Source organism: Mastacembelus armatus, chromosome 11 (genome assembly GCF_900324485.2).
Source record: "Mastacembelus armatus chromosome 11, fMasArm1.2, whole genome shotgun sequence".
NCBI classification, from domain to species: Eukaryota; Metazoa; Chordata; class Actinopteri; order Synbranchiformes; family Mastacembelidae; genus Mastacembelus; species Mastacembelus armatus.
In genome coordinates this window covers 3,407,034-3,431,073 of record NC_046643.1, presented here as the reverse complement: position 1 = coordinate 3,431,073, position 24,040 = coordinate 3,407,034, and the positions used below count along the sequence as shown (strand labels likewise).

The 24,040-nt window shown below is 39.3% G+C and overlaps 1 protein-coding gene and 1 pseudogene across 3 annotated transcripts; both read right to left on the bottom strand.

The window, feature by feature from the left end:
• Positions 1 to 1,258: 1,258 nt before the first annotated feature.
• Positions 1,259 to 4,142, bottom strand: LOC113126248 (replication protein A 32 kDa subunit-like; annotated as a pseudogene).
• Positions 3,863 to 23,140, bottom strand: pdik1l (PDLIM1 interacting kinase 1 like). Of its 3 annotated transcripts, none has more exons than XM_026300634.1 (3): positions 23,036 to 23,140; positions 19,276 to 19,571; positions 3,863 to 9,103 (listed from the first exon to the last, which is right to left on the bottom strand). In XM_026300634.1, the coding sequence occupies exons 2-3, from the start codon at positions 19,558 to 19,560 to the stop codon at positions 8,363 to 8,365; spliced, it is 1,026 nt and encodes a 341-aa protein (XP_026156419.1). In that variant the 5' UTR covers positions 19,561 to 19,571; positions 23,036 to 23,140; the 3' UTR covers positions 3,863 to 8,362. The 3 variants fall into 3 exon arrangements, with proteins under 3 accessions (XP_026156419.1, XP_026156420.1, XP_026156421.1); XM_026300635.1 differs by having other exon boundaries at positions 22,943 to 23,099; XM_026300636.2 differs by lacking the exon at positions 23,036 to 23,140 and adding an exon at positions 22,777 to 22,891.
• Between the last annotated feature and the right edge of the window lie 900 nt (positions 23,141 to 24,040).

The window sequence follows — 24,040 nt, the reverse complement described above, 5'->3', positions numbered from 1 at the left end:
CAAGATATAATTTCTGAATTTTAAGTTTGTTGGCAGATGAGTAACAGAAGTTCAATTGGAAATCAATGTAAATAATTGAAAAGAATGATCAAATTCTGTTTAAATTAAGTGCCAATGTTGAGCATTCAAAAGACAGCTGAGGGGGACTCTGATTCTGCATTGAAAGAGAGGAGAAACAGAAAACACAAATTTCAGCATTATGCGATTCCCTATGGACAAATCAATCGACAGGTTTTCAAGAGACAACAGTGAGCTGTGCATGCAGGAAAAGGTTAAATGACCCATATCAAGCAGAGTAAGAGATCAAGAGGAAAAAATGTTCTTTAGTCTAAAATTAAGCTCTGTCCTCTTCCCTGATGTCATCTCTAACATGGGTTTTTGTTGGCATATCTCCAATGGCTGGTATATTTTGAGAGAAGAGCAGGATTGTCATGCAGGCCTAAGCATCTTTATGACAATACCACAAAAACAAGTCCATGCTAACATTAATTGTGCAGGAGGACTTAAGTTGAATCCATGCAGTTTTTGGACACATAATGGCTACTGTTACTGCAGGATGATACTAAGGCCTGTATACTGAAAATGAATCCAAACTGGCATAATTGGGCACCTACACGATCCACCCAACACTGTTGGGTAACTTGTGTTATTTTACTGAACTGGTGAAGTTTATTAAACAGAAAGTAAGCTAAAGTGAATATAACAAGTCTACACTATTTCAGAGTTACTTCACAACATTGCTAACATGTTAATGAACTTTACAAAGTAGAATTTCAAAATTTGTGCTCAGTTTTCTGTCATTAAACCAGGCTGTTTTTAAATGCAACTCCTGTGTTTCCATAAGCTCAGAGGCCAGTTACTGCTTAAAGCATGTAAACATCACCCTCACACAGACAGCCAAAAGCTGGCATTCTGCTTTGCTTTCACATTCAGCCCCATTGTTTTCTACCTTGAACTGTGAGAAGCTGAGGACTTCATAGACAGACACTCAGGAAGTGCAGTCCGTTACCCAATCGTTATAAAATGACAATATATTTAGATATTTGTATACATTTTTACAATTAGTGTGATATTTGGACAAATTCAGAAGAAACATATGGTCAAGCAGAGAAGCCTAAGCAATTCACAAAAAAAAAAAAACAGAATAAGCCGTTACAGTTTTGCTCATTTCTATGCAGGTTTACCAGCTTTGTATTCAGACAAAGTCACCACTACAGTACATCATACACAGTATACAACTAAAACAAATGACGTCACCCTAAATATGAGTATAGCCTAAACTGTACATCCTGGTGAGCACTGTGATATTGTGACATTTCACTGGCCTCCAGGAAGCCTGCTAATACTCTGCTGACTTGAAATGATGCTCATCAATGGTAGGGAAGACATGGCCTTCATTTAGAAGAAAACTCAAGGAAGAGCTGCACAAAGACATGTTTGACACACCTTCAAATTAATAGTTCCATTGCAATAACTATCATACCAACGCATACTGTCAAATCAATCAAACATACCTGTGCTTACACAGTACAAAGGTATAATGAGCAGGTACCTTATATCTGTCATACTGAGGAAGGCCAGTTGCATTTTCAAGTCATGGAAGCTGATGCCAGCACCACGGCTAGGAAACTTCCTGATTACATGCAGCACCTCAAACAAGAATGAAGAAATTAGGTGACAACTCTACAAACTGGTTGTTTTATGTGACTAAGACAAAAACCCAAATATATTCCACTTGCAATAAAAGGGAAAAGAAACCTTCAGAAGATGGAACAAGTTTTGAATTTTTTGTCTTGCTAAATAATTTTTTTTTTTTAAATGAATTCAATGAAATCCATTTTACATCACTCATCAATAGCAAGGACATGTGTTTATAGTTTGGGTGAACTTTATTCCCACTAACCTGTTTCTGGATGGTAGACAAACCATTTGGTAAGACGCCCTCAGGACACGCAGCAGACAGTGAGGAAACAGTGGCATTCATATTCACGTCGAACACCTGGATTAACAACAGGAGCACTCAGGAAGATTGTAAACATGTATTTTTAGTAAAAAAAAAAAAAATTACATCCAGATTTGATTTTAGTAAAAATTATTTAAAATCATACAGCAATGGCAACACAAAATGACATTCCATGACAAAGAGGTGGGGCTGGAAGGCTGGTGATTCCAGGGCACTAGTTGGAGCATTTCTGTAACTGATGAGCTAAACATGGAACAATCTGACTTGTGTTCACTACATCATTCATACATCTGACAATTTCTCAATACTAAAATTGCCCGAAGACTTTTTTACAATTTCTGTCAAACTGTTTCACTAGCTGCCATACCTTTCCAAAAAGCTGCATATGGACTTGCACAACTTCCAACATGTGGGATGTGATCTCATTCAGGTCCTTGATACAAAGGATTTTCAATGCCTTCAAGGACCTTTGACCCTAGAAAATTGAACAAGCTGAAAGTTAACACCGTCAGAGCTAAGACCTCATGTCTTTGAAACCTTTGTTGGTATTACTCACACTGCTTTTACACAATCTTCCTATAACCTTCACATATGTTCCAGGAGAAGCAAACAGAGTGTGGTCCTGCAAAAAATTTGAAATTGATTATTTACCAAAAAAAAAAAAAAAGTATTTTCCAGTTGTAAACAGAGTGGGTTGATGCCACTGGCCTCATTCTGAAGCCACTGCTTCACATTTAAAGGGGGACCGGTCATGTCATCCACAGAGTACTTAATGTTGCTCTTAAGGTGAGAAACTCCTCTGACGATGCCCACTACAGACACCTGCAGTTAGAGAAACAAGCAAACAAAACAATTATACAAGTTCTCCTCAGATCCAAATGTACTGAAGAATTTAGCAATTAAAGGTATGGAATTTAATGATACTGCTTTTTTCCCTGCAAACGATGACAGTATTAAAATGGGCTCTTGGTTTTAAATGACACTAAGGAAAGTGTGGTTCCTGCTTCTAAAGAAACAAGTTCATATTGACAGGATTAAGAGAATCTACAGCTATCAGCTAATGGAATTTACTGTGATGTAAGTGTAGAGTTAAATTGCCAATTTCCTTAGTTAATCCTTTGTCTGATGTGAAATACTAAATGTACCTTCTGCACACTCATCAAGGCAAAATCGTTGTACAAACATCACTGCTTTTTATAGCCACAAAAGTAAACAGTGAAGTGCACACACACACTTATTTTCTTGTTAGATTCTGAAATTTTTTTCTCATACCTGATTGAGTTCCCAGTCATAAAATACAAAGTCTTCAGTGGTGACTTCAGAAGCAGAGAGAAGCTGAGACACTGTGCAGGGCAAAATCTGAAGAGCTGCCTTCTGTGCAAACATCAGGATGAAGGAATTATTCAGACTTAAACAGAAAAGATTGTCCATATCCTTAAGTTGTTCTTCAGTTGACATTAATAGTGGCCAGACACACCTTTGATGTCATTGCTTTGCAGCTCCCATCAGCAGGCTGACTGTAAGCTGAGTCAAAGCAAACAATAGTGTTCCGAAACATATATGCAAAAAATGATTTACACAGAAAAGACATTATCTGATGTAACTTTACCTTGGCTCCACATGGCAGAATAACTTTTAACCTAACCGTCACATGGGCAGCTACAGGTGTGCAGTGGCAATATTATAGCAACAAGCTGTAGACCAGTAGAAAACCAGGAACCAGCAGGTGAATTGAATTACAGAAATTACGATGATGCAGTGCAGAGCCAATGAAAATGGCCTAGAGTGAAAGCTCAATTGTAAAGTCACTGAATGATTATCTTAGTTCATTAAATTAGTATATTAAAAATCCATCAAGCACACCACTTTTGATAAACATCATTTAATCTCTTCAAAATATTTCACAGAGGGCAAAAACTGTTCATACAAAAGTGTGACAGCAGGAGTGTGCCTGGCTGCACATTAGATAAGATCTGTTATTTGACATGATTGAAGTGTGTTCTTAGTCTGCAACAGGACACTTCAGAGTAGCCGTGATCCAGGATGCATTCTTTGCATCAGAGTGCTTCCTCGCTAACTTGGTCATTTCAGTTAACTAATAAAACCCGTTACAGGAAATACGGAGAAAACTAACCAGATGGTAGGCATTCTTCTTAGCAACCACTGGCAGAAAGGACATGGAGGTGCAAAATAACAAAAAGCATGTTTTTCTTTCCTGCACCAAAAAAACAAAACAAAAAAAAAAAAAACTTTTTCCATTACAGATAATACAAAAAGATGGTGCTCACTATAGAGCAACTGGAGTGTAGCTTAGCAGCAGTGTGACTGCTGCTACTAGTGGCCTGAAGCTGCATTACAGCAATACTACTGAATAAAATGATAAGCTGTGTCCCACTTCTACACTGTGCACAGTATGTAGATACTAATCATTTTATTATGCTGCAGTTAGTATACAGGAAATCAAAGTACTTCACTATTCAAAAATTATATATAAATTGTTAGCAGGTTCTGAGTACACAGCATACTGCTAAAAAGTGACCTAATATTATAAGCACAGTATAATTACTAAAGAACTTTTTCATCTTTTTGTTCACAAGAATTGAATTGAGCGCAGCAGAGCAACTTTCAACAACACACTGGAGCAAAAAATATACTTGTGGAAACAACATTGTGATGTTTCTTTATGAAGCATGATTGGCAGTCAAAGTCTAGTACTGCTGTTTGATTGCCTTTACAGATAATCTGCATAAGTATATATCAAAATTTAAACTTTTAGTGTTGCTGTTTCTAAGATATTCCTGGCACTTTATTGTAATGTTTTTCAGCCATGGGCAGCTCCTCCATTTGTTTTAAGCAATACATCGTGGAGCTACTAAAAAAAAATCCAGCATTCAGTGTGTATACTATATACTCTCACTTTTCCAGTGTGAACACCTCACACTTTCAAAAATGATGACATTCATGGTATCACTGATCAGAATGATGAATACAAACACAGATGCCTCATGTCAACTGAATTCCTTTGTTCAACATAATTAAACCCAAGTTAAATATGTAGGTTATATTATATGTTAGGTCAGGTTAGATAGGTTACACAATGCAGTTACTAAACCTCAAACAAAAACTGGTCCAGTTAATAAGCAAGAAATACACAAATTTTCATACATTTAATATGGAGATATGTCCTTTTATAAATTGATATCTGCTTTGGATGTAATGGAAAAACCTTTTCCACGTCAGGTTTTTTTGCCATATTTTCTCTAAAACATCGCTTACCATCAGGCGAGTTTGTATTTTTACCAGTTTTGCTGTAACACATTTTATGACCCACTTCTTGACTAAAATATCAGGGTATAAAGAGATACCAAATAGAATGTATGCTGGTCCAGGATCAGGTCTGCAGTCTGACTGATGTCTCAGTGAAGTCCAAAAGAGACCGTTTTTCTTCCAAATAGTCTGTACCAGTGCGAAGACAGAGTTGTATTCCAGCTTAGCTTACACAAAAATCACAAACAATAGGCCAATGAAAACATACAATTATCACTAGCACACCAACAGTATTAACCTGTAAATATATCACACCTTTTCAGTGATTGAAGTGAAATGAGGCTGAATTAGGAGCTGAAGAAAAAACAACCATCATAGCAATTTACAAAGAAGTCAGGCTCTTAAAAACAGAGCACATCCAGTCAAATGTACATCAACCTTGTTCATCCTCTGTTGATCCTATACAGTAATTACATATGTGCAAAGGAATTTGATACAACAAATCAAAATCTCTTGATACCACAGACCCAGCGTTTGTTTGGAAAACATAGGAGGAAGCAACGTGTCTCCACTCCCCCCCCTTGTCTAGAAGAACAGAAGGATGAAATCTGGCCCGAAATGACTCTGCCCATCATCCTCTGCTCTCCTTCAAGCTCTGAGGATATGGGTGACCTAATTTGAGTCTAAACTTTGTTGCTCATGTACAGAAAGACACAAATACCACATTCTTGAAGCAGAGAAACATTGTCCAAAAGAGCACAGATGTTTAGCTATAAAGACAGGTGTTTTAATACTGATTTGCGGTATTGCTGTTCATAAAGCATCTCGCTGAAAGTTAGTGGAACATGGAGTGGCTCAAGAGCAATTTATGCCAATTGTGTGATTGAGTGAAATATCAGCAAGACCATGTCAGTGTCAAAAGCAAAGCGGCAAATTTCTGAAATAAGGCAAATCTATATCATGTCATGACATGAAATAAAACTATGACAACTACGGGGTGAATAAAAGGCCATATATCAGATTAATTCTGCCAATGAGTCTAACAAATTTAAATTATGTGCCACGAGTTTGAGAGCAATGTAGAAGTCAAGATTGTTTGCTTTTACAGGTTTTTGAAAAAAAATTGTAAAAAGTACACAAATTATTTATGACCTGAAAGGCAAAAGGGGTCCCAGGCATGATCCTCTGCCAAGTGCTGTAACAACTTAATAGGCTTACAATTAGCCTGTTGGAAGCATGAAGAAAGGGATTACTGTAAGATCCAAAGCCAAAGGAAATGAGGAGCAGTGACAGTGAGAGGAGATCAAGTTAAACACAACAGTATTATGTGTCAAAGGGAAAAAAGCTGAGATCCTCTGGCTCATGGAGGATTGTGTGTGCTGGTGTCTTCTCTCACTTGTTCCCTGAAGGTGAGAGGCACTGCATGTGTAAGTAGACTGTTAGCTGACATGTTAGCCTGATAAATTAATACCAACACAGTTATCACACTCAATCCAGAGCTTCTCCATATAATGCAGTAGGTAGTTATGAGGAATAAATATAAACAAAATAAAAGTGCTTTCACTGAATTCCTCGCCCATTTTACCGATTCAAGTCTCTGAATAAATGAACATGAATATTCATATCAGTGCTATTATAATACAAGTGCCTACACTTCAGATACCTAAATCTATGTCTAGGCAACATAGTGACCTCTCTCAAAAGTAGATTAGTTTACATGTGTGAGAGAGTCACTGTACAAAATTGTTTGAGCATAGGCCAGAATACTTTCTTGTAGTGTGCTCAGTAATTTGTATTCTCTTGTTACTTTATTGGATAGTTCTGATTTACTGCTACTTGATTTTCACATTTACAGTTTGGAACATTATTTCTATTGGCTATGACATTACATTCACCATATGGGAACATGGCAACAGCACCACACATTTAATGGGTTAAGAAACATGATCAGATAAGTTGCATACTTAGAATCAGTAGTATGTAGTATGGACAAATGCCAGCATTAATAGCCCACACTACTCTGCAATACCCATTTCCATTAGCTAAGTACATTATTATTATTTTTACGTAGGGCTTCGAGTATGTCACAAAAGCGTGTTGAGAACACACATATTGTTCTTTTCATCATTAACTATGAATGGTATTAATATTTAAATGAAGTGTTTAAGGCTCTATATAAATAAAAGTGACATGTCTAGATCATTACACATTCTAGTAAGCTGGTCAGGGTGTGTCTGGGAACGATCCACTTATCTTGAAGTTTGGAATAGGCAGGAAAACAACAACCACAAGCACCTGCAGGCTGAATACTTACTAATAAAATGTCCTCCACCCAAACAACCAGTGAAGCAGCCTTGAAAAAAATGTTATCTTCAAGCACCAAAGTTTAGTATTTTAAGACTACTGAGCAAACTGACCTTGTCTGTACATGTTTGTCTACAAATACCATCGGTAAGTCTGTATGGTTTTATTACCTGAGCATTCAGGGTACATCTGCATTTGATGCTAAAACAGAATCAAATCTGGATGTAAATATTGTAAATATTTATGCTGGTGGTAACAGCCAGGCAGAAATCTGTTTTTTTATTCCAGTTCTGTCTAAAGCTTCAAACAGCTTCAATATTTATGCACTGAGGTGACAGTATTTTAATGTTGTCCCTTTGGATAAATGTACACAGAACAATCACAGGAACATGTCTCCTATTGCATTTAGAAACAATTAGCACCGAGTCCAGGATGGTATTTATAGATAAACTGTCACTTTGATTTTCACTTCCAATTGCATTCAGGATGTTTGAGGCCATTCTGCTCTTCCATCACGCTTGAGTGCATCTGTAAGGAGGAAGTAGAAGCTGTAATGTGATTAGCCTGAGACTAAGCTGCAGTTCTGAGCAGCGGTGGTGGGTGTCACACCTCTCCTTTTCGTTATAAAGACACAGCTAGTACAGGACTATGTGTGCTGGGAAAGTGGATGAAATTTAAGCCTTGATACAAACAATTACTATCCTCTAGTCATTGTTCCCAAGTCAAAACAAATAATTCCCCCTTGATTAACCATCTAGGTTAACAATAGCTGATGAGACGTGTACATGAGCTTGATCGACTGAGTCTGTGGTGCCATTTGCTCGTCCATCACGTGTCCCAGTCCAGCTCTCTGCAGGCAATCCGGACCAGTCTGAGCTCTAGTTCAAAGGCGTCAGGACGTTCCTGAGGGTTGGCCGACAGCATCTCCCTGATCAGCTGCTTCATGTGGCTGTTCATGCTCTTTTTCCTGGCAGGGATCAGCAGCTCCATCTTTGGGTTCTCTAACAAGGCCTCCCCTAAGGGTACAATCTCTGAGCCCTGCTGCACATAGCTCCCTAGAAGCTCCTTCTGAGTCTCCACATCTACAAAGGTGATGCGCTCAACCATGGCCCAGATAATCACCCCAAGGGCAAAGATATCTGCCTTGGCCGTGTAGTGACCCTCCCAGACCTCTGGGGCCATGTAAAAGTCTGTCCCACAGGCTGTGGACAGGAAGCACTTGTTGACGCTGGCTGGCTCCTCTGGATTGAGCCCAGAGGCGGAGCAGACCTTGCTCAAGCCGAAGTCAGCAACTTTGAGGGTGGGCTCAGATGAGCCAGCCGGTGTGCAGGCCTGGGAAATGAGGATGTTGTCCGGTTTGAGGTCGCGATGTATGATCTGGTTGCGGTGCAGGAAGGCCAGAGCACTGCCCAGTTGCAGCATGAAACTAGTGTTGGTCTTCCGACTGGGCTTGCGGGATAGCAGGTAGGCATTCATGTCGCCCCCATCACAAAAGTCCATGACAAACCACAAGTAGTAGGCACAACATGGGTCAAATGTGATCTCACCTTTAAGTGATGTCTCCACCAGCTGCAGTACAAACACAAAAAAAGAAAAAAAATTAGTCAATATTCTGATAGAGACAACAGTTGAAGGGCTGCATGTGTCAGTATCACTAAACAAATGGATTAAATTGTTCTTATTCTCCTCTACTGTGTGGGTGATTCAAGCAGCATTGTAATGTTAGAATAATATGGCCGTAATAGCCACACCAAGACTGACAGACCCTTTCTGTGTTTGCTCTGCCTCCATTTAACAAGCAGTGAGTGCTCCCTTATGGCAAAAGCAAAAATCAAACTGTTAATGAAGACAGTAGTGACAGTAATCATGGTAACAAAAATTTAACTGTATGCACAAGTTGAAATGAACAAAGAGAATCTACACAGACAAAAGTAAGCTGTCACGCAAACTGCCTGGCATTTACACAAAACAGAAGCAAACCAAAGTGGTCGATCACAAATCCAAGTCCATGTAGCAACAACTGGAACCAAAAATGATACTGATATAGAGCGACATAACTATGCAGTGAGGAGGAAAAAATACATGAAAAATAAATAAATCACTAATAACTAAACAAGGCAGGTTGCGCTGGCTTTGTATTCATAACAGGTTGTGTCCAACCTTCCTGTAAGGCACTGTGAGAGAGGTCTCTCATTTTTTTATTCCTGTGATAGGATGTAAATTCATTTAATCTCCATCTCTGATAGCAGGTAACAAATCCATGAGGTTACATCCATCTTATATCAATTTAACATTAAATGGGATGAGTTTGTGGATTTTTATAGATGGTACTTCCTCTGAAACATAAAAAGGTTTGAGAGTAACTGAATAATACAAACTAGAAAAAGCTTTGTGGGAAAAGCCTTCATAAAGAAAGCTAAAGTGGTTCAGTAAAAACTTTAAATAACTAAAGTAATGCATGAAGTTCAAATGGCCAGAGAAACACAATTAATGAGAAAAGCTGAAATGGGAACTGAACACAGCTCTTAGTTTTAAAGTGCAATCACAGATCATAGATTGTTACTTTAAGTAGAAGTGCTGAGAGAAGTGAAGGTGAAGTAAAAGCACTAAAAAGACTTGTAGATGGGCGATGCAGTGGTTAACACTGTCACCTCACAGGTTAGAACCCCATTCAACCCAGGATCTTTCTGTGTGGAGTTAGCATGTTCTCCCTGTGTTTGTGTGAGGTGAGTTTTCACTGGGTACTCAGGTCTACTCCCCCCAACACATTCAGGTTAGGTTACCTGGTGACTCTAAACTGCCTGTAGGTGGGAATGAGTGTGTCCATGGTATACCCCACCTCTCACCCAAGGAATGGATGGAGTGTAATCAATGAAAGAAGATGACCTTTTACTAACAAAAGTAAGAAATGATAAAGTAAAACTGAAGTGGTGTCTCATTGCTTAAAGTAACTGAAGTGAGCTGAAGAGTAAAGCCTTGATCAAACCTTGCACAGCGATCTATACAAACTCTAATCTGAGACGTGTACATAGATGTACCACTGGGCAAAAAAATGAAGGATGCCTACTGACAACATGATCTCCATTTGTTACATCTGACTCATGATCAGGAAACAGTCAATAAAAAGAAGACAGTGTGTGGGACAGCATAAAAACTACATAAGCAGGGATATGAAAAATAGCAGTTACATTCAGCTATTAATTATTACATCTAGCTAAACTGAAGTTAGCCTAATCAGTCTATGGTGCTATGGCAGAGAGAAACTGTCCGTAAAAGGCAGAAAATGTCCAATGTGGGATCATTTTAAACTTAAAAAAGATGAAAACATGATACAGTGCGTGTATTGTAAAATAGAAGTGGTGAACCACAACAGCACTTCGTCAATGCTTCAGAAAGCATCCAGTTGTGAACCAGACCACCTCACCCAGCGAAGCCGACAAGGGAACATCATTTCCAGGTAACCTGTCGTTTCTGTCATGCATTACACAATAGTATTATTGTTTCAAAATGCAAACGTCTATTTTATCTGATTACTTAATCGCTGAAATATTCAGTAGAATACTCGACTCCAAAAATAATCGATAGCTGCAGCCCTAATACAAATGTATTGACAGTGTAGTTTGGGGCTTTGTATTGTACCCTGCCATTCCTGTAGAGGGTGCTGAAGCCCAGGTTTTGTGACGAGTTCAGAGCAGATGAAGTGTGCATGCATATGCAGTAAGAAGCTTGCATTTTTAAAGAAACTATTCGTTCGTGCAGACTTTGTCATTTTTCCACTTCTTTTTCCCCTAACATTAAATTTGTGACAAAACGCTATGCATCCATAAAGCAGCTATACAGCGTACACAGAATGCTCCTGCTCACCTCTTAACAATACATGCTGCCGCAAACTTGGAAGTTCCAAGGACATATATACGCTGGGACGATCACACATTTCCCACAGCTGCTCTCAAAAACTCTTCCTATTGAAAACAGCTCCATCATTGAACTATTAACCTTTAAATCAAAATTAAATTGCTTTATCTCCCCTGTAGTTTGGACAACATCTACAAGCTTGAGGGTTTTTTACTGTACTATTAGTTTGTTTGAATTTTTTTCCTCCCCTATTTTCATTATGTATATTGTAAAGCACTGCTTGACTTACAGTTGTGTGCTACATAGATGCAGTAAATGTTGATTTGATAGGATACTCTACAGGCCCTTTAAGAGATAGATGTATCTGAAATGGCAGTACATGAGCATTGTTTTGTCATGTATACAGTGTTGGATAACACCATAAATTAGTACAAACTTGTAAACAGCCTTCTCAAGCTGTCTTGCACCAGTTGCTGGTGCATTTGCTCCAGCACTAACTGCTCGCAGGCTAACTGCAGCCACCTGGCTTGTGTGGGGAAGTGGGAGGCACTACTCAGGCAAGTCGTGTTGGGGTTAGCTGGTCCTGCAGTCTCTTGAACAAAACTGACTGATGATTTTTCTTGTTTATTCAGTCACATCACATGCAGTCTCTTGTGATGTGTTTTTTGCGTATGTTCATATGATGATGAAAATACGATTTATTGGTCAGGACTGCTGTGGACTGAAAATAGCTGTGTCCATTGGTGTTCGACAGTAGTTCAAATGTCAGGTGAAATACATGAACTATTAGTTGAAAAAATAATGCCAGTTAAGGCTGTCAGTTGAGTATTTACAGTGGGTACGGAAAGTATTCAGACCCCTTTAAATTTTTCACTCTTTGTGTCATTGCAGCCATTTGCCAAAATCAAAAAAGTTCATTTTATTTCTCATTAATGTACACTCAGCACCCCATCTTGACAGAAAAAAACAGAAATGTAGAAATTTTTGCAAATTTATTAAAAAAGAAAAACTGAAATATCACATGGTCATAAGTATTCAGACCCTGTGCTCAGTATTGAGTAGAAGCACCCTTTTGAGCTAGTACAGCCATGAGTCGTCTTGGGAATGATGCAACAAGTTTTTCACACCTGGATTTGGGGATCCTCTGCCATTCTTCCTTGCAGATCCTCTCCAGTTCTGTCAGGTTGGATGGTGAACGTTGGTGGACAGCCATTTTCAGGTCTCTCCAGAGATGCTCAATTGGATTTAGGTCAGGGCTCTGGCTGGGCCAGTCAAGAACGGTCACAGAGTTGTTCCAAAGCCACTCCTTTGTTATTTTAGCTGTGTGCTTAGGGTCATTGTCCTGTTGAAAGGTGAACCTTCGGCCCAGTCTGAGGTCCTGAGCACTCTGGAAGAGGTTTTCTTCCAGGATATCTCTGTACTTGGCCGCATTCATCTTTCCTTCAATTGCAACCAGTCGTCCTGTCCCTGCAGCTGAAAAACACCCCCACAACATGATGCTCCCACCACCATGTTTCACTGTAGGGATTGTATTGGGCAGGTGATGAGCAGTGCCTGGTTTTCTCCACACATACCGCTTAGAATTAACGCCAAAAAGTTCAATCTTGGTCTCATCAGACCAGAGAATCTTATTTCTCATAGTCTGGGAGTCCTTCATGTGTTTTTTGGCAAACTCTATGTGGGCTTTCATGTGTCTTGCACTGAGGAGAGGCTTCCGTCGGGCCACTCTGCCATAAAGCCCCGACTGGTGGAGGGCTGCAGTGATAGTTGACTTTGTGGAACTTTCTCCCATCTCCCTACTGCATCTCTGGAGCTCAGCCACAGTGATCTTTGGGTTCTTCTTTACCTCTCTCACCAAGGCTCTTCTCCCACGATTGCTCAGTTTGGTTGGACGGCCAGGTCTAGGAAGAGTTCGGGTCGTCCCAAACTTTTTCCCTTTGAGGATTATGGAGGCCACTGTGCTCTTAGGGACCTTGAGTGCTGCAGAAATTCTTTTGTAACCTTGGCCAGATCTGTGCCTTGCCACAATTCTGTCTCTGAGCTCCTTGGGCAGTTCCTTCGACCTCATGATTCTCATTTGCTCTGACATGCACTGTCAGCTGTAAGGTCTTCTATAGACAGGTGTGTGCCTTTCCTAATCAAGTCCAATCAGTTTAATTAAACACAGCTGGACTCCAATGAAGGAGCAGAACCATCTCAAGGAGGATCAGAAGAAATGGACAGCATGTGAGTTAAATATGAGTGTCACTGCAAAGGGTCTGAATACTTATGACCATGTGATATTTCAGTTTTTCTTTTTTAATAAATTTGCAAAAATGTCTACATTTCTGTTTTTTTCTGTCAAGATGGGGTGCTGAGTGTACATTAATGAGAAATAAAATGATCTTTTTTGATTTTGGCAAATGGCTGCAATGACACAAAGAGTGAAAAATTTAAAGGGGTCTGAATACTTTCCGTACCCACTGTATGTGTTAAACCACACATAAATATGTATTTTGCGGGCTATAACTCGCACCGGAGTATAAGTTGCTTTTAGCAAAAACAAGCTTGTTGATCAGAAAAAAAAAAACATATCGTATTTTATTGGCACTTTTTTTTTTTTACTCCTCTGGAGCGTATATTAACTTTTTCGGCAGTACAGTATAATTTTCAGGTAAGTTAAGAATGCCATCTAACTCTAGTGACTACTCAACAAAATTACAGTAAATATAAACATATAAGTCACTTCCCTATATAAGTTCCTGCACAAGCCAGAGGAGTTTTAAAAAAAAAAAAAAAAAAAAGTGAAAATTATAGTCCAGAAAATACGGTACTTCAGATTTAAAATACAGTACAGGAAAAACAAATTGTCTGATTATGTTCAGCAGACAATTCCTAGTGGAATCCCTGATGTAAACAAATGGCTGTATATTGTTCTATATGCCACTAGACAAGGAATTCACCACTCCAAAAAAGAGATGCAAATTATCTCACAGTTGGTGTGGTCAGATAATTCTGCCCTATTATTCTGTAAGCATGTACTGGCACATTACAGAGCAATAATAAAGAGCAAGAATAAAGGATTCTGGGAAAGTGTCCAATGCAAGTGCTGCAGAAAACTGAATGAACGGTCTGACAATGGCCCTGTGTGCCACTTACAGTCTATAATCGGACACCAGCAGAGTGCCTGTGAGCCTGTCGTAGGACAGCGGGGCGGCACTGCGACATGACAGCCTGAAGACAGGGTGAAGGAGGTGAGCCCCTGTCAACCTGTCTGTTGCCCCACGCTCAACCTGACAACATGCTCATGTGACTGTCGGGACACGGAGCCCACAGGAAACACTGAAGCACCCAGAAACTTCCAGCACTTCTGTTGCTGCATATTGGAAGCACACATGCATCTCAAACAGGCCTCAATTTCATTCTTTTTTTCTAATTCCATGTGTATTTCACATCTCTAGAATTGTAATCTGTGACATTAACAATTATAACATGAGTTTACATAAATGCTAAAAGTTTGCTGCTGCTGACTGACTGCATTGCTGGAAAAATTACTTTTATGTTTAGCCTGTTGTGTCTACAATGCCACAGAAAAATCTGTCATAAATGGAAAAATAAATAAAAGCAAAGGCAGATCACAGAATACCACAAATCAAAACATACTTCAAATTCATTACAGAATACAGTATTGGTCTTTTTTCACTAACAGTGAATTTGGCATTTGTTAAATGCCAGTCTGTTAAAAACTATTTCTAATGTTATCAGTTCCTGAACTACACAAGCCAGTTATTGCTATTGTGATTGAGCGCATGGTTATAGCCAGACATCATAACAGTGATTTTCTAAATTTACAAGTCATAACAGCAAAGAAAAAAAAAAAACAAAAACACAATATATCACTAAATTAACAAACGATGCCTATGGAGAATAAGTCCTGCGTTCTGCTCAACCATTATTCCAATTTATGTCTTCTTTGATTTATAAATTAAACACTTTAAAATTAACCAGTCTTTCTCAAAACATTTCTTTCATTTTTAATCTATATATAAGATTCTCCATTGTTGATGATGTCCATTCATTGTTTAAAATTTGATGCCTCAGACTTAAGTGAGTTCTTGGTAATTGCCTTTTTTCCCCAGCAGCAAGAAGAATGTTGGTCAAATATTAATCTCCTACATTTACAGATCCTTTCATAATATCTAGGATATAGTACAAGGCAAGATTGGGGAATTTTGTAACCCAAAAAAAAACGTGTTTAAACGATGCTCAATTGATATTAAGGAGCCCAAAGTGTATTGGAGCTCGTAACTCAGGCATCCCTACTGCTCCCCCCATCCCACCGGAAGTCCCCACAATGATGTTTTTACTTCATTAATGTCCAGTCTATTCAGTGTTTTCATAAAGCACATGTCAACAGCCAGTGGATCCAATATTTTGTTTCTGTTTCCTTCTGAATGGTGTCACATCCCATCCTGTATAGTGACCTCACTGTAAATCTTGACAGTCTGGTTGTTCTCACCTTACTATGACAGAGGCATATAAATGTTATTTGTTCACTACCAATAAAAGAAGAAAAACCTACAGGACATAGTTATGTATTACACCCCAAAGATCAATTTATTGGCAAGTAACCAACCTTTGAGTAACCAAAGAAAGCCAGCCAGTGTGGCTGGTTAGCACTAGTGGCTTAAAAGATTTGTCAACAGATCAAAAGAGAAAAAAAAAAATGGTAGCTCACACCTTAATTTGTAAAATGTGTTTTAATATACCATACCAATATACCATTATATCTGTATATTTACAGTACTTTTGTCAAGTAGTCACTAGCGTTAGATGGCACTCTTGACGAAGATAATGCACTGCTGAAAAAGTAAAAACGTAACTCCTAAACTAAACTGTAACTCCTAGTATAACACCAGTGAAAATGCTGCCCAAAAGAGCTACACTGCATATTTCAAGCTGCAGGTAATAAAGTATGTAGCCAAAACAAGCCTGGAGTGAATATCAGCATTCAGGCAACATGAGAGGACACACCACTTCACACCCACCCACCCCCCTTCCCTGCCCCAATGTTGGTGCAGTTGTTTAACATTACTTGACACAGATAAATGAATTTTTGTAATGCACTTGTGCATTTCTAATTATACTAAGAGTCTAAATTGGCCTATAAAGAACGTATGCTAGGCATAACAACAAGCAAAGTGCATAACAGTAAACAACTGCCCTGACATGGGGGTGGAGGGGGATGAAACAGCACATCCTGCTCGTCTCTCTAGGTGTCTGAAAGTTGACACTAACTTCAAACTTTGTTTCAGCTACAGATTTTATTACCTGCAGTTTGAAGTCTGCAGTATAGCTTTCTTTTGGGTGGCATTTTTTCCACTTCTTCAGTGGTTCAATTGAGTCAAGAGTGCCATCTAACGCAGGTGACTTCTCCACAAAATGTCTGTAAATATACACGTATAAATTGCTTCTCTCTATAAGTCGCACGACAAGCCAGAAGAGTAAAAAAAAAATTGCGACTTATAGTCCAGAAAATATGGCATGTTTTTTAGGGGCCAAAACAAGGAAAACACACACACACATCGTTTGAAATGTTAATTGGAGTGACCATGAGGAAAATCATATAAGCACACACTAACATTAAATTGTGGCAAAGAGGTCATGCAAAGTCAGTGACCTGGAAATTGTTCGGAGTTCTAACGATAAAACAGAGCGATTTCCACTGCAAAACATGCAGGTGACCTCAGTGAAACAGGAAACAACAGAACGATGGACAGATAGATGGAGAATCATCAATAAAGATATCGTATATCTTCAATTGAGTCTAACGCTAGTGAGCACTCAATAACATTACTGTTAATATACACATATAAATCTCTTTGCTTTATAAGTAGCAGGGCTAGCCAGAGGAGTAAAAAAGCATGACTTATAGTCCGGAAAATACTGTATATTAAGGTTTCAACAAACTAAAACTATTTTAATAATCGATTAATCAGTCAATTATGTTTAATCAGATTTTAAGAAAATGTAGTCGCTGTGATAATACAATCCTAAACTGCTTTATACCATTTGAATCGTGAGACTTTATGCTTTCATTTGAATTTTAATTTCATTAGTTTGTTGGACTTTATTCAAATTTGTCTGACGATCTTTTTAATAAATCTGGAAATACAATTTTTATCCCAGGCCTGGGACCGGGGTAACCAATAGAATATGGAGAAGTCTGTTCTCAACGTTTTGTCAAAATATGAGCCTTAAGCAACAAGTCTGCTACACATGTAATAAAAAAATAAAACCAACTAATTATTTTTATGTTATGAAATTTAAAAAGATCTTAAATTTTATGACATTAGAAAAGTCACTTGTTTACTAGACCTTCACCCTTAAAAGTGAGTTGCGCATTAACACTAATGAAGCAACATGCTTTAAGACATGCACTTGAACATTGCTAAACAATACCCCGGTGAGCTCCATGTAAAAACGCAATTGTACTGAATATTAGCCAGATTTTGCTCCTACGAGCTCCACTGTAAAGTCTGGGTAGTGTCTAGGTGTGAGCCAGTGGAAGGCAGACCGTCAGGAGCACGCGAGATTCCCCGGTGACCTACGGCAATAACAAAGCAGCAGAATAAGTTGACAAACTCTGACTCCTTGCATCAAGCGTGACTTTCAGCTTGCTGTGGTGCCAAAAAAAGTCATAGCATCTTTCAGCGACGCACATAGCAACCATAGTGCATAGCAACAGTCCACCTGCTTGTCCATCAATATTACTCGTATTTACAAAGTGGCCTGGGATGGAGTCAAATCCCTGGCACTGAATCGATGTATTAATTCCACCCCTTGTGTGAGCGCCGTTGTGTCTCCCGCTGTGAATGCATGTGTTAAAACAACAACTCCAGATGTTCTCTCATTCTCATAACATTGACCAGAGTTTATATGTGAACACAGAAACATTTAATCCACAGACTAACCTGTCTCACTCATCAGAATAGCAGATTGTGTGAGTGAGTGAGTGAGTGAGTGAGTGAGTGAGTGAGTGAGTGAGTGAGTGAGTGAGTGAGTGAGTGAGTGAGTGAGTGAGTGAGTTTCACAGATAGAGCGGCTACAAAAAATAAATAAATAAATAAATGTGCCAGGGGAAATATAGACATGAAGCCTTAAAACACAGAGGTTCAGGGAGACATAAGTCCCAGTCTGTGTCTTAGAGTCACTGTGGACTGACATCAGATAAGACAGTAGTCTTAACAGTAGTCTGTCTGCTCAGTAAGATGCCTACTGTGCCAATTAGCCTGAGAACCATAAACATTTTACTGGATGATTGATTCTCTAACAAACTAGAAGAAGAAATTATGTATCATATTTTCCATGCTGCAAGTCGCTTTTAGCAAAAACAGACCTTGTTGAAGGCACAGGAAAAAAAAACATAAGTCGCTTCAGTTCATAAGTCGCATTTCTAATTATACCAATTAGTCTAAATTAACCTATAAAGAATGTAGGCTAGGCATAACAACAAGCAGAGGTGCATTATGAAATTCATTCATCCGTGGTAATTAACATTAAAAAACAGACCCTACATCGGGGTAACAGCGTCTCCTCCTCCTCCTCTCAGGTTGTCTGAATGTCGACACTCACTCCAAACTGTGTTTCAGCTGCAGAGTTTAATACCTGCACTTTAAAGTCTGCAGTATAGCTCTGTTTTGGCATTTTCACTTGTGTTACCCTAGGAGTTAGAGTTTAGTTCGAACATAAACGTTTTTACTTCTTGGCAAGTACAATATCATCTTCAGTTGAGTCAAGAGTGCCATCTAACGCTAAGCTCTTCTGCAACCAACACTTCAAAACAAAGCTGTTACGCTCTACTGTTAAATTACAGCATGCTACCTCAATGAATTGTGTGTCCTCACCTCCAGGTAGAGCGGGGAGCTGGAGCCATGGTTCATCCTCTGGGCGAGCTGGTCTCGCTGCAGGATACACTCCTCCAGGTGGATGACGTTTGGGTGCTGGCTTTGGATGCTGCTGAGGGCCCAGAACTCCCGCAAGGCCAGCTCCACATTCTCTGGAGAGTGGCAGCGGATCTTCTTCACTGCCACCCGGGCCCGTGTGCGCTTCACTACTGCCTCATAAACCACACCGTAGCTGCCACGCCCCACCTCCTGAATCAACTCATACTTTGGTTGGCTGCTTACCATCCTAGTCCTCACTGTAGATAAACAACATGGGTGTTAGTTTTTTTTGTTTTTTTTTTGGATTTCTACTTCTGGTTCATTGGCTTTACAGCAAATCACATACTGTTAAATAGCACAACTCATAGCAAGAATAAAGCCACTCCTGCAGCTCATTAAACACCAGAAATTCAATTTGTGGATGGATAAAATCGGAGTCTTCCTATTTTATACACAAGAAGCAAAATGTTGCTATGGATTCAGTGACTTAGCTATGGGGATGCTGTTTTTTATTCCACTTGTTGACTCTTTATCAAATTGGTACAATTTAATGTATGCAGAATGTGTCCTGCATACTGCTATTCATACTACAATTGAGGCACGCATACATGGACAATAGGCCCAAAATTGGGAAATAAACAAAGCAAACATCCAGTTTACTTGTCTGGCAAATTTTGGCCTGCATGTGGACATTGGCATGGGCCATCTTACCACAGGAAGCCTTCTTAGTGGAGCAAAGAAAACTAAATGTATCTGCAAAGCATTCAGTATTGTCCATCTTGTCATTGTCCCCTCCATTTATGCTGACACAACCAAAGTCTTTCACATTTGTGGCACAGATGTAGCGGCTTGTTTACACCGTAAGCAGACAGTTTGCCTGATCAAAGATAGGCAGTAGAAAATTCCCAATAGTGTTTCTTTTCTGAGCCATGGTGGAGGGATTCATAAAAGTAGTCACACAGATAGCATGTACAAAGAATAGTTATAAGAACCCAAACACAGTGTAAAATAGTGCTACATTAAGACAGATTCTTTGTTTGGCCTTTCCACAGGATCGTAAGGATTTACTGGTGGTTATCAAACATTCTCTTGTTATTGCTCCCTCTTGTGGTCAAATGTGAACATTTTAAGCAAACATTTAAAAATAAACAAAAACACAGACACCTATGAGGTAAGGTTGCTGTCAAAACAGACGTGCGTGTACTAATAAACATTCATACATATTGGCCTAAGATTGTGCATAAATGAATAAAATGTACAAAAATGTGGTTTTGTAAACTCTCGTATCAGTCAAATCATACATAAAATACGCAGTGTGTGTTCTTATGCGAGAAAACGATTCCAAAAAACTAAAAAAAAAAAAAAAATTAAATAATAATATGAAGCACAATTTTACGCTTGGGGTTTCTTCTTTATGAATACGAATTGACAACCATGACTTTACTGTCAAAAATACATCACAGACTCGCAGGCATTATGTATCGAGCAGAAGATACATCGATTTCACAAACTGCGCATGCGTTCGGACTGTGTTTGACTTGGAGGCGGCAAGATGTCAATGACACTACAACAGAGCCACAAAAATTACTACAAATACACACCAGGTTCCATAAACTGGCACCCGTTACAGGGTTATAAATTAACCTGTTGAGGTGTTTATGATTGCATGTACCTGCCCAAACTGCAGCATGATTGTTCCCCAAACTAGCTACAGCACATTCACAATGAAAATGATAAGTGAGAAAAGGTTATAGCTCACCAGAGGTGAAATCCTGAAATTGGTGTAACTCATCCTTATCATAAGGTTACATAATCCTGTTCAATTGCCAGAGCAAAATAAGCAAACTTATTTTGATAGATTTTCGAATGACTTCTAGCAATCAAAAGGGAATACACTTAAGTATTTGTAAATAAGAGTCAATTCTTAAGAAATTAAGGTCAAATTTCTGAATTTCTTAATTATTTTTATGATTAATCAAGTAATTTCCATATCCACAGTGACATTTGTCTAACCAACGACCTAAACCTCAAAGATACTGAGAATATAAAACAGTAAAGCAGAAAATTCCCATATTTGAAATACTGGGGACTGAGCACTGTTGCTCTGCTTGATTTACTTATTTAAATTATTTATCTTTTAACAAGATTGCTCCTGATAAATTTGTTAATTAAATGAAGGACTGCCGTTTCAGATCTACTTTAAATAAAGGCTAACAGTTTCCTTGTAGTATTCACCTCTAAAACCAAGGGGATGGTAGTGGACTTTTGAAGGTCTAAACCTCCTCCTTATCTAGACAACATGTGTGGTGTGGGTATTTAAGTGGTGTCAGCCTGCAAATATCTAGGTGTGCACCTGGACAATAGGTTGGACTGGTCACTGAACACAGATATTCTATATGAAAAAAGGAAAGAGATGACTTTTCCTCCTAAGGTGGCATTCCTGTAACTAATGGAGGTATTATTATTTCCTTAGACGTCTACAGGAAGATGCTGCACATGTTTTACCAAACTATGGCAGCCAGTGTGCTGCTTTATGCTGCAGTCTGCTGGGGAGGCAGCATAAAGCACAAGGATGCAAGGCAGCTGGACTAACTGGTGCAAAAAGCTGGTTCAGTGACTGGAATGAGGCTGGACTCACTGGAGGCTGTGGTGGAGACATGCAGACAGACAAAGGTAGAGTCCATCCTGGAATACACTGACCATCCCCTTCACAACATCCTGATGGAGCAGAGAAGCAGCTGCAGTGGACGACTCACCTCACTGAGCTGCAGGACTGAACCAAACAGGAGATCCTTCATCCCCACTGCCATCAGGCTCTACGACACCTTAGACAATGGAAGATGATGACTGACCTAACCACTCACACTACTGACTTACTAATTATCTACAAGACTACCTGGATTTCCCTTTGGGGACGAATAAAGTTTATGTTATGTTACAATTTTAGCAAATACTTAAAATACTAAAAACACCACCGCTCACCACTTCTGTCACTAATTCAGAGACATATATTATAACCTAACTCTTCTTTCAATTCAGGTTAATAACTGCTGTTTCTAATAAACTTTAAACATGCAAGAGGGAACCAACTCAAAGTGCGGGTTCAGCATACTGGCGCCTCCTGCCGCTGTCAGACACCTGCCCGTACTCGCTCATCCAGCGGACTTGTCATTAGGACTTGATTAAAATGTAAACACAACGTTACTGGGTGCTCCCAGACCTGCAGACCAAAAACACCTCCCAGAAACTCGGAAACGCGAAACTGTGTCCCGAGCATAAAGAGCAGCAAGCTAACGGGCTGATTTGGATACGCACTGGCTGACTGGCTAACAGGCTAACAGCTCTGTGGCCTGACCACCGTCAGCAAACGAGGTTGCTGGTTAGCTAACGGCAGCTAATCACGTTAACGCGAGCTAACAAAGAGTCCGGCTCTCGCCAGCACCGTCGGCTTTCATATCTCACCGCGCTCATGTAGTCACAGCTAAAGCAGGTCCACTGCTCCGGCTGTGCCAGCCCGGGGGCTCCAATGAGGCATGCATGATAAGCACAAGGTATTGACAGCTTATTGTCCTCCGTGTGTGTGCGTGCGTGTGCCATCAAGAAATTCAATACCTCAAAACACACACACCTGCAAGCCAAGTGGCCACAGCACGAAAGACGCCAGTCTAAATGCGGGGGAAGCCGGGGCTGTTAGGCTGCGAGCTGTCATCGTGTCTCTCACCTTAGACTCGTCTGTCGGGCTCATTTGTTGTCTTCCTGGCAGCCATTACCGCCGCACGCTCCGCTCGCGCACCCACACCAAGCTTTGTCAAACACTGGCCGTGAGCGCGTGCAGCTGCTGTGCAGCGCAGCGGTGCCGCCGATGTATCCACTTCCGGCTCCACTTTTCAAAACAAAATCCTTTTCCAAAAGAGCAATAAAACATTGTGTAAACGGCAACTTAAACTGAAGACACAGTATATCACTCATTATATTTTAAACATCGACCATAGACATATAACTCACACAATATTTAATGCAATGTATTTAAAAAGCTCTTCTTAACAGCCTTTATAACAACATTAACTCATCATATTAATGAAGTATTAAGCTTTAGCTAAAGAACAACTTTACAATAATACTTTACACTAAGACTTTTTACACGGAAACATGTATGTGTTGAATATGACGGCTCTAGTGAATATGTAACCATAAAAGTCTCATAACAGCAAACTGTCTCATTTATTAAATTATCCGTTAGTGAATGTAAAATTGTATTAACGCCGTTGTAATAGATGCATACTACTACTACCTATCTACCTATCTGTCTATCGAATAGTTTTGGATATAAGCCAATTTAACAATTGCGCCCATGGTGACAAATTCATAAAGTCTATGTTGAAGGAATAACAAAACTTCCGGCCATGCCCTGCAAAAAAATTCGGCCAGCTTTATACAGTATTTATCGCCTGCGCAACTGAGTGTAATATACATATATATTGGACAGAAATGGGCAGCTTTTATGACATTGTTTTTTTCTCTCTCTCTCTCTGATGTCATCGGGGATCAAAAAATTCTTTCCTCAATTCTTCAATAAAAAGTTTTAGACTTTTATAATCCCCTGAGATAGAACACTGATTGTGTGAACTTATCCTACCAACAATCTGACATTCATCAGTATAAAGTGTACATAACACAAATCGTGTTTACGTTTGATCTTTAATTTACCATTGTTTTGCACAAACTA